Here is a 10,834-nt window from a genome sequence, read left to right as displayed (position 1 = left end):
TCAGGTATAGGAAGTGAGACCCAGAGGAGCAGAATGACTTGTCCACGATCAAGTTAGGGACAATGATGGGACAGACACATTGGTCAACACTATTTAAATTCTCCAGAAAGTAGCCTCTAAGATCTTTAATATTTGTGGTTTCTCATTAACTTCAGTATGTTCAACACTTAGTCTAGTGCATGGCATGGAGTAGGTGCTCAATAAAAGCTTGCTGAATGAGAGAATGAGGAGTGAGTAAATGCAGCAGTAAGTGGGTGAGGCCAGGAGGAGTGAGAGTTAATGAGGTTCAGAGAGTGTAAGGAGAGGATGAAAGGTGGTGGTGCTGTGACAGTGCAGACTGAAGTCAAGTGGAAATGTGAGTAGTCAGGCTGCTGGTCTAGTGAATCCAGGAGCCAGAAGGATTCTTGGTCTACTCCTAAATCAAGCAGGCATGTGATAGGATGGTGGGAAAGGGCAGCCTGCGGTCCTGCCCCACTGAGCTGCCGCTGGCACTGACTCATCTGCCTTTTGTCAACCAGGTGCCTCCCAGCTGAGCCATGAGGATCCACAGCCTCACCCTGCTGTCCTTCCTCCTTCTGGCCACTCAGGTGCTCTTGATGCATGTCCAAGAGGGAGTAAAGATAGGACAAGGCAGAGCACCAGACTTGGATCATTGGGTCATTGGAGGCTCCTCTGGAATTTGGGCAAAAGACCACTCATCTGAGTTTGTGCACATATCTGACTTCACGACTGAAGATCAAGCTAAGTGTGAGGGACATCTGACTGAGAAGGGGTATGGCATCGTTGAATTAAAGGTTGATTGCACTAGAAAAAACAATCGGTTCTCCTGTGTCTTCACGGGCAATACAACTTCATGCCTGGAGTCTTTGGAGCACAAACTTGACTACTTGGGAGAAATTATCAGGAGCCTGAAACTCCAGAAAAACATCTGTGGGAACTCCACAGCCATGCTGATGACCAGTGTGTGTGGTAGCAAGTTTGAGGAATCCAATCTCAAGCTGGTGAGCTCCACTCTACTCAACCACTAGAATCCAAGTGGGATTTATCCTACCCACCAGGAACAGATCAAGATCAAACTGCACTCCACTGCTGAGGTCATCCCGTTTAAAGAGACCACCAGCACAGAGTCAATAAAGAGTGAACTGACCAACCCCAGGGAGCAAATCCTGGTGACAGAGACCACACCTACCAACTCAGCACACACACAGACCAGGTCTACCACTAAAACCCACTGCAAAGATTAACCAGGTAACCAAACCTGGCTGAAAATGGCCCAGAAGAAAGTCCAACGGATGGATCGGCAGACTGACCAAGAGATGGAGAAATAATGTGGGAGTCCTGGAGCTCTTTCTGCAATATCATCCTCTCCATATCAGAGAACATGTAAAGGTAATTGTGTTAAGAGAACAGGGACCTTAGGGCAGTTCACATCATAAGCCCTTCTGTATGCGGTAAACTTCTCCACGTTCCCCAGAAGATATGAACTTCTCTGCTGTGAGAGTGCAGTGAGACATCTTAACATTTAAAACCATAAAAATCATCTTGTTGTTTTTGTGTTTGTGTTTTGGAGTTTGCTTTGTATTCACTTTCTTGGATGTGATGCTCACAGGTTGCTTACCTCAGCATGTGTTTCCAGAGTTCTGACAGCTGAGTCCACAGGCTTGACGAGACCTCTTTGCTGACTCAAGTCAGAGCTGCCTATTCCCCGTCACCAGAACCCCTGCCCTTGCACGACTCATTGCAAAATGGGAGAGAAAGGCCTGGTCAAGTACAGTGCTCTGTAATAAGGGCTGTAGTAGGAGGAGAAAAGCTCCTTGGAAAGCCAGAGAGAGTAGACAAAAGCTGTTGTAAAATTGGGTTCATCCTCACAGAGGAGGTGACACTGGAGCTGGATTTTGGAGAGAGTATCTTCAGCAATGAGATGGAGCAGAGTGCAAGCACTTTAGGCATATCACTACATGAAAGAAAGCAAGGAGAGGTCGGGCAGGTGGAGTAGCATGGGATGCAGGGATGAGGGTGGTGTCAGTCATTTACACACTAGTATGGAGAATCTGTAAGAGTTTTAGTTCGGGAGTCAGAAAGAGTGGATAAATTGTTCTCAATGTATCATCATGATTCCACAAAGAGGGGGGAGGGAGGAGCAGGAGTTGGTAAAATCATGGTTCTTTAGCATCCGTGATGGTGCCAGGGTGAAAGGGCAGGTGGCATGAAAGGACATCCTTTTAGACTCACTAACCTACCAGGACATACACTGCGGGTTGTCAGTGGCCAATCCACAGTGCAACAGCCTCAGAGTGATACTCAGCGTCATCATGAACATCACAAATCTAACACTTATCTGTCACTGGCTCTGTGCCGGGCACTGTGCTTAGCTCCTCCCATGGGTGGTACATTTGTTCATTTACTCGCTCACTCATGCATTCACTCATTTCACAGAGGATTTATGGAGCACCGACTCCTGCCAGCCTGTGCTGTCAGTGCTGGAAATATCACAATGGATGCCCATGACATGGATACTCTGCCCTCATGGAGCTTAACAGTGGGGAAAGTGATGATAAACTGACAATTATACAAGAGTAAGAGAAGAAATTAAAGCAAGACTTAAGAGAAAAGTGAATAAAAAAATCAAAAACATAAAACCAATGAATTTAAATGGGTTGATCAGGGGAGTCCTCCCTATGAAGGACACTGTTGAGTCTAGACCTAAATGAAGGAATTGAGACAGGTGACTCTCTTTTGTAAGAATATATCAGACAGAGGGAGCTCTCAGAGCAAATGCCCTGAAATTATACTCAATTCATTTATCTTTCCTATAAGCTCCTACTATGTTGTAGGTAATCGTCTACAGGCAGGAAATAGCAGCAATAAAAATATGAAAAGAAAACCCCCTGTCTTCAAGGGACTTACTTTCTCCAATGACTGGGATCATGCTTAGCAAGTTAGAGAAGAGTCAAAGATTGGGGTGTCATTGTAGGTTGGGACCCAGGGCCTGACCTGTGAAACTTACTGCCAACCCCAAGACAACTGAACCCATATCCCAGACCCTCCCCAAGCTCCTTCTAGTCACAGTAAGTGAAGGACATTTTCCCTTAAGGTCTACACAGAGTCTCAGCCTTGTGGCCCCGTATTCAACTGTATTAGTCCATTTGTGCTGCTTATAACAAAATACCTGGAACTGGGTGATTTATTAAGAAAATGAAATTTATTGCTTCCAGTTTCTGAGTCTGGGAAGTCCAAAGTCCATCTGGTAGTAGTGACAGTGACCCAGGGGTCTCACATTGCAAGGTGGTGGAAGCAGAGAGAGCAAAAGGCAGACTCTCCTCTTCTTTTAAAGCCCTCAGAACCATGCCCCTGACGATCATTTTAAATCCATTCACTACTGCATGGTCCTACAATCCAATCACCTTTTCAAGGCTCCACATTTCTGTTACCAAATAGGATTTCCAATCCTCTTAGCAGTCACAGTTTCTAATACATAAAATTTTCTAATACATAAAACTTGGGGACACAATTCAAGCTTCAGGGAGTTTTCAGGGGACATAATTCAATCCACTACATCAACTAAATAATACTCAATTAAACATGGCCCTAATATAGAAAAAGACTGATAAACTCTTCCAGGGAGTATTAAATAATAACTTTGTTCTCATACGGGTTGGCATAAACACTGGAGAACCCAACCATCCCAAAGCCTCCTAAAGATCCTTTCTAGCTCGTGAGGTTGCTCCTTCTAGTTCATTCATGGTCTTGGCCATGGGCAGAACTGGGAAGAGCTTTGCCTTCCAACATGGCAAACTCAGCTGCACCTGGGCTAGAGATTTGCCTGTGCAGATAGCTAAACTGTCTGTGGAACAATTATTTAACCTTCTGGTCACCAATCAGCTCATCTGGATAACAGCATAATAAAGTGCACCATTAAGGGTTAACTGGAAGACTGACATAGGTCAACACTGCCTAAGCATTTATTATTACTGCAGCATAAATAGTAGATGCAACACACACGATCATTTAGAGCCTGCAACATAAACCTGGATTGAGGAGGGAGGTCAAAAATTTTCCTGTGAAGACTCCTTAAAGATAAGAGTTTTGGGTTCTTTTCCCCTTGGACAATACATGAACAGGAATCACCATCATTAGTCACCTGCTAGTTGCCAATGACCTTGCCCTATTCTCTTATTTAACCCCCCTCAAAAATCCTCTCTTGTGGGAGTTCTGATTCTCACTTTCTAGATGAGTGAACTGAGGGTCAGAAATGCGGAGAAACTTGTCAGTGTCCCGAACCCAACAGGAGTCAGAACCTGTAAAGAGAATCCTGGGTTTAGAAGTCCCCCAGATTTTTCTGCCTTGAAAACTCCTGATTTTCTCCACTTTATGAGAGAAGAGTGACATTGATGGTCTTTAGACACGGGCAAACCTGATAGGGCACAGAATTCATCACTCTCTTTTATGTGTGCATCCCTTTCCATGTCCTTACAGAGGAAAGTTCTAGAAGCTAACGCTTTCATTCTGCTCAACCTTCCATCAAAGTCACATCCTGAGAGAATGCTTTGAAAACCTAAAAAGAAAAAAGAAAAAGAAAGAAAAAGGAAAGAAAGGAAGAAAGAACAAATGAATAAAAGAGAGGAAGAAAGAAAAAGGGCACCACAGATTTTCTGTTAGCTTCTGTCCAAATTGGTGCTATATATTTTTCTCTATTAGGACTTTCTGGATAGCAAGTGAAAGAGCCAGCTGTGTATGTCTGTGTGTGTGTAAGACAGAGATAGAGAAAGAGAGGGAGACAGAGAGAAAGGGAGGGAAAGCGGGAGGGAGCGGGGAGAGAGAGAGAGAGAATGTGTGTGGTCCTTAAGGAATGACTGCCCTTGATAGCAATAAGTAGGAAGCTTTCAGAGTGTGTGAAGTGCTGCAGGTTGACAGGTCTACATCTCAGAAAGCTTCTTAGCATTGGACACATCTCTTCTCCTTCATAAAGCCACATCTCAGCACCGACTCTGTGGTAACTCAAACCAGATCAGTGCCAGCTTGAATCTCTGGAATACAGAACATGTCACTTTTCCATCCGCCTATCCACCTTCTTCCCCAAACTTTCTCCTAATTGTTTTTGGCAGAACAAGCAAAGGTGCCCTCTCATTAGCTTCAGGTCGTTCCATCAATCTTTGACTTTCCTTGGCTTGTAGATGCACCTCTTCAATTCCAGCCTCTGTCATCATGTGGAGGTTTCCCCTGCATGTCTGTGTGCAAATCTTTGTCTTCTTAGAAGGACACCAGGTATTGTATTAGGACCCATTCTCACCCAGTATGACCCCATCTTCACCTGATTACATCTGCAAAGTGCCGATTTCCAAATAAGGTCTCATTCTCAAAATTTACATGAATTTTGTGTGTGGGGGGGGGGCACCATTTAACTTAGCACAATCATCCAATAGCAACAGCACATAGTCCAATGATTCAGAAGTGGGATTGGAAGATAGCGACCTTGTACATCACAGTTAAATTAGATCAAAGAAGTTGAAAGAAACAGAAAATGATTTTATTAGGCAAACACCCCTACAAATTAGGTGTTTGTGTCTATTTATGAACATATTAAAACCCAATGCTTGCTTACATTTAAGCCAGCAATGCCCAGTTTAGCTACACAGTGGAGTCATCTGGTGGAACATTTTAAAAACACTGATGTCTGGGTCCCACCTCTAGAGATTATGATGTAATTGATCAGGGATGGGGCCAGAGCTTGCGGATTGTTCAATTCCACACAGTGTTTTCCATTTGCAACCAAGGTTGAGAAACACTGCTTTAGATTAATTAAATTAGAATCTCTGAGGTATATTCCAGGCAGCAGTAGTTTTGCTTAATTCCCAGACAATTCTCATGTGCAATCTGTGTTGAGAACTGCTAACCAGCATCTGTATGCATTCTTTCCTCTTAACAAATACATATTTAACATCTACTATGACCCAAGCATCATGCAAGACACTGGTGGGTATGGGAAGGGATGAGCTAACAGACTAGATCCCACCTCCTGGGAGCTCAGTGAAGTGGGGAAAACCAAGATGACACATTGACGAGGATATGAGAAAACACAGAAGTCTGGGGGGTGGTGGAGTCAGGGCATTTCATTTCAGTCAAGTTTCTAAAAAGCAGGTACATCAATATCGGCTATGACACATTTATCAGATCTGATTCTTATAAAGACTCTGAATCTTTTACTTGTTTCCTCATGCAATCCTCACCACATCCGTATGAACTGAATGGTTTTATTTCTGCTTTTACGCAGTGGGATTGAATCCTAGGGAGGTGAGTTGTGCAACACCTCACAGCTTATAAGAGTTCAGGCAAGAAGGGAAACCTAGATTTGCTCAATTCTATAGCTTGTGGCATTCAGTACATAAACATCATGGGTGGGATGGGTTTGGGCACAGACTGTTTTCTACCACACTCCCAAATCACTAGAGCACTTTCAAGAAAAAGGAATAAGAAAAACCACTATATAGATAAAAAGTGTCTTTAAATGACAAAACCCAACTTAAATCTATGCTACTCAAAGTGGGGCAGGTGTATCAGAAGTACCTGTACTTACTGAAGAGCTTCAGATATGCTAATTCTCAGGCTCTACTGCAGACATATTGAACCTGTGTCTCTAGGGGTGAGGCCCAGGAATGTTTATTTTAACTACCTTCCCAGGTGTTCTGTGCATAGTAACATTGGCCACAGCAGTTGCTGGCCAGTGATATTTCAATTATCCTGAGGAGAAAGGTCCTGACCCTTTTACTGAAAAGCTTTTTCTATGAAATGATGCTAAGCCAGATTGTAAACTACAGATGGTTGGGCAAAGCAGTCTGTACCTTTGTAACTGTTGCACAAGAAAGAAGACCAGGTGAAGTTCATTCTGAGAGTGTTTTAGTTGACAGGCCTAATCACTAGGCCCAAATCCCCACCCAACCTTTACTTTGAAATGCCCATCTCCACTTCCATCTTCCCTGTGCAGGAAGCTCCTTCACTTCCTTGTTCCTTTCATGAGACGCTGCCACTGCTCCCCTAGGCCAGATTCTGCAACTCCCACCACATCTCTCTTCTCCTTTAAGGGAATATTTACTTCTTTGCCCTATCCCCCCACAGGATCTCAAACACTGTGCACAAGGCTCATGTTTTAATTTCCTTTGGTCCCCCACCATTCCTAGGAAACCATATGGATTGATGCTTCCTGAAACATTTCAGTCCAAATGTGGGTCTTCCTTAGGCAAGCAGCACAAACTTCCTCAGACTTGTTTCCTTCTCTGAAACATTGGGATGGGATTGCACTTGCCTTATCACGTGAAAGGGATGAAGAGCAGGAGCCCTGGCACATAGAAAAGCTCAATAAAGGGAGACAATAGTACCTGCCTATAGCAGACTTTAAATAAATAGCACATCAAGTTACTATGTGAAGAAGTGAACTCCTTGTCACTCGAGGGTTTGGAAAAGACTGGCTCACCCTTCCATGAGATGTCAGAAAGTCATCTTCCCATTAATTCAAAAGGAAAAGGTAAATGGAGGATGACACAATAGGAACCACCTGGAATCTGTGTTTTCCCACCTGGGTAACAAAATTTTTGCACTGGCAAAATCTGTCAGCTGTAATTCTTTAAAAGTCTGGACTCTGTTCAAGACTTGCAATTTCTGGGGATGGTGGGGATGCTTAGAAGGTAAATTCCAGTTACTTTTTGGTGAATTTGAACTCTTTTACAGCAGCTACTTATCTCTCACCCATCAGCCTTTAACAGGAAGCTATGCATATGTTCCTAGAGCCACTGGAATCAGCTTAAAAGAAAAAGCATCAACAGTGAATATTCTGTCTTCCAAATAATAGAGAACTATGTTGTGATTGCTGATGGTTTTAGCTGGTCATGGAGGTGCAGTTACAAAGGTGTATGTATTAGTCTGTTTTTGTTGCTTATAACAAAACGCGTGGAACTGCGTATTTTATATAGAAAACAAAATTTATTGCTTAGTTTCAGAGGCTGGGATGTCCAAAGTCCAGGGAACACATCTGGTGAGGACTCTGTCCTGGTGGTGACTACAGTGATTCAGGGTATCACATTTCAAAATGACATAGCAGAAAAAGACTAACCTCTTATGTGTTCTCCTTTCAAAGCCCTCAGAACCACGCCCCTGACCACAATTATTAATCCATTTACTAAGGCATGATTCTGTAATCTAATCACCTCTTCAAGGCCCCATCTTTCAGTTACCATATTAGAACTTTCCACCCTCAATATTTACAGTGTGGATTAAGTTTTGGGGAGAAATTCAACCTAAGGTATTCCACCACTGCTACCCAAAACTCACGTCCTTTTCACATCCAAATACATTTGTTTCATTCCCCCAAGTCTTAATTTGTTTCAACTCAAAAGTCCGAAGTTCAAAATCCCATCTGTGAAACCAAAATAAATTATCTACTTCTAAGATACAATGGGTAGACAAGCATAGGGTACAAATTCCCATTTAAAGAGGGAGAAATAGGCCAAAAGAAAGGTATAGCAGGTCCTAAACAAGTCTGAAACCCAGCAGGACAGGCATTAAATCTCAAAGCGGATGTACTTCGATTTCATGTTTGACTTCCTCTGCTGGTGTTGGGGTTCGGTCCCCAAGTCCTCGGGAAGCTCTGCTTCTATGGCTTTCCTGGTTTCAGGTGATGCTTTAGCTCTCACAGGCTGACATTGCAGGCCCGTAGCTCTACACATCTGAGGTCTCCATGGTGGACCTGCTCTCACAGCTCCACTAGACATAGAGCTGGGAGGGTTTCTGTGCTGCAACCCTGACCCCACTGGGGCACTTGGCATTGCTCTAGTGAAGGCTGTCTGCTGAATCCATCCCTGTGATAGATCTTTTCCTGAGCTACCGGACTTTTCCATACACTCATTGAAATTGGGGTGGAAGCTCCCAAGCCCTCACAGCTCTGACATTTTGTGAGCCTGCAGACCTAACCCTATGTGGACACCGCCAAAGCTTCTGGCTTGTATTTTCCAAAGCTGTGGGTCCAGCCACACCTGGGCCCAATTTAGCTACAGCTGAAGCAGCCAAAGCAGCTGGGGTGCCAGACTAGGGAGCAGCCTCTTGAGATGGCCCTGGGCAGAGAGCCTGTGGGGTTCCTTGGCCTGTTCCCCAAGACTATTCTGTCTCCCTAGGACTCTGGGCCTGTAATGGAAGACTCGGCCTTTGAAATACCTTCAAGGTTTTTTTTCCCTTCTCTTGATAATCCCTTTCTTCTGTACTAATGTCCGTAGCAAACAATGGCTGGGCTACATCATTGATTTGTTCTCCTGAAGATGCTCTCTGCTTCTCTACCATGTGTCCAGGCTGAAAATTTTCCAAATCTTTCCACTTTGCTTTCCTTTTATCTTCTAGCTTTCTGTTATGCCTTTGCTGCTATAGCTCAGTGTAGGCTGTTTCAAGTAGCCACACAACTTCCTTAATGCTTGGCTGCTTAGAAGTTTTTTCCACTAAATACTCTGGGTCGGTACCTTGAAATGACACATTCCATAAAGCTTTTGGGCATGAAGAGAATGCAGCCAAGTTCCTTGCCCATTCATAGCAAGGGTGATCTTTGCCCCAGTTTCCAAGAAGTCCCTTCTCATTTCCATCTGAGGCCTCCTTAGAATGGTTATTACAGTTTATATTTCTATCCGAATCCTGGTTGCCACCACTTAACCAGTCTCTAAGAAGTCCTGAACTTTCCTCACCACCATCTAAGCATTTCCTAGCTTGTACCAACAAATTATTCCAGACTCTCCTCAACACCCAGTTCCAAAGCCACTTCCACATTTTCAAGTATTTGTTATGAGCAACACCCCACTTCTCTTGTACCAGTTTTCTGTATTAGTCCATTTCCATTGCTTATAACAAAATACATAGAACTGGACATTTTATAAAGAAAACAAAATTTGTTGCTTACAGTTTTGGAGGCTGGGAAGTCTCCAAAGTCCAGGTAACACATCTTGTGAGGGCTCTGTCCTGGTGGTGACTACAGCAGTTCAGGGCATCACATTTTGAAATGGCAGAGAGAGACTAATCTCTCAAGTGCTCTTCTTTTAAAACCCTCAGAACCATGCACCTGCTCACCATTATTAATCCATTCACTAAGGTACGGTCCTACAGTCTAGTCATGTCTTCAAGGCCCCATCTTTCAATTATCATAGTAGGATTTCCCACCCTCAACAGTTACAGTGGGAATTAAGTTTTGGGGGAACATTCAACCCAAGGCATTGTGCCACTGTTCTTACACCTCCCTCCCTCTTCATACACACATATTGCTGCAAGCCCTCCCTCTTGGACTGCAGCAAATTTCAGGAAATTTAAAAGACAAGCACCTTTTTTTCTCTGTCTATATTTTTCTCTTTTTCCTCTGTCAGGAGCCTGACATTAAAGACTAGGGATTCAAAAGCAGCCACAGGAAGTGGGAAGCATCTAGCTGGCCACCTAGAAGGATGCATCAGTCGTCTCTCCAACAAAGACAGAATACGTAGAATGTACACCTATACTTGGAGGTAAAAAATGAAAGAAGGGAATAAGAACACATCAAGGGCATAGTGCAGACTTTGATTAGTGCAGAAACTCAGGAGAGTTACCAGAAGAAAAGAAAAATTCTCTGCCAACACAGCCTCATTCCCCACTCCAGAGTGGCAGGGAACCTGGAGGAGTTTCTGACTGTGGGAAGGTGAGTGGGCCTGTGACCCAAATGATGAGGAAGTCTGTGCTACCTCTGTGGCCATGCATTCAGTGTTGGGAACTGCTGCAGGCATGAGGGGCTGTACTGGCCTGGGGAGGGACACACATCCCCACCCTCTGGGCCTCTTTGGCT

General features: G+C 43.9%; 1 protein-coding gene across 1 annotated transcript; it reads left to right on the top strand.

Annotated features, from left to right (window-relative positions):
- Positions 1–536: 536 nt before the first annotated feature.
- Positions 537–1,028, top strand: LOC134385675 (fibroblast growth factor-binding protein 1-like). Its single transcript, XM_063107425.1, has one exon. It carries the CDS (start codon positions 537–539, stop codon positions 1,026–1,028), a length of 492 nt encoding a protein of 163 aa, XP_062963495.1.
- The last annotated feature ends 9,806 nt before the right edge of the window (positions 1,029–10,834 follow it).

The sequence above is a fragment of the Cynocephalus volans genome, chromosome 9 (genome assembly GCF_027409185.1).
Source record: "Cynocephalus volans isolate mCynVol1 chromosome 9, mCynVol1.pri, whole genome shotgun sequence".
NCBI lineage: Eukaryota > Metazoa > Chordata > Mammalia > Dermoptera > Cynocephalidae > Cynocephalus > Cynocephalus volans.
This window is presented reverse-complemented; position numbering and strand designations above follow the sequence as displayed.

What these genes read in the sequence shown, in the direction of transcription:
- LOC134385675 (XM_063107425.1), top strand. Translation starts at nt 537, where the DNA reads ATGAGGATCCACAGCCTCACCCTGCTGTCCTTCCTCCTTCTGGCCACT.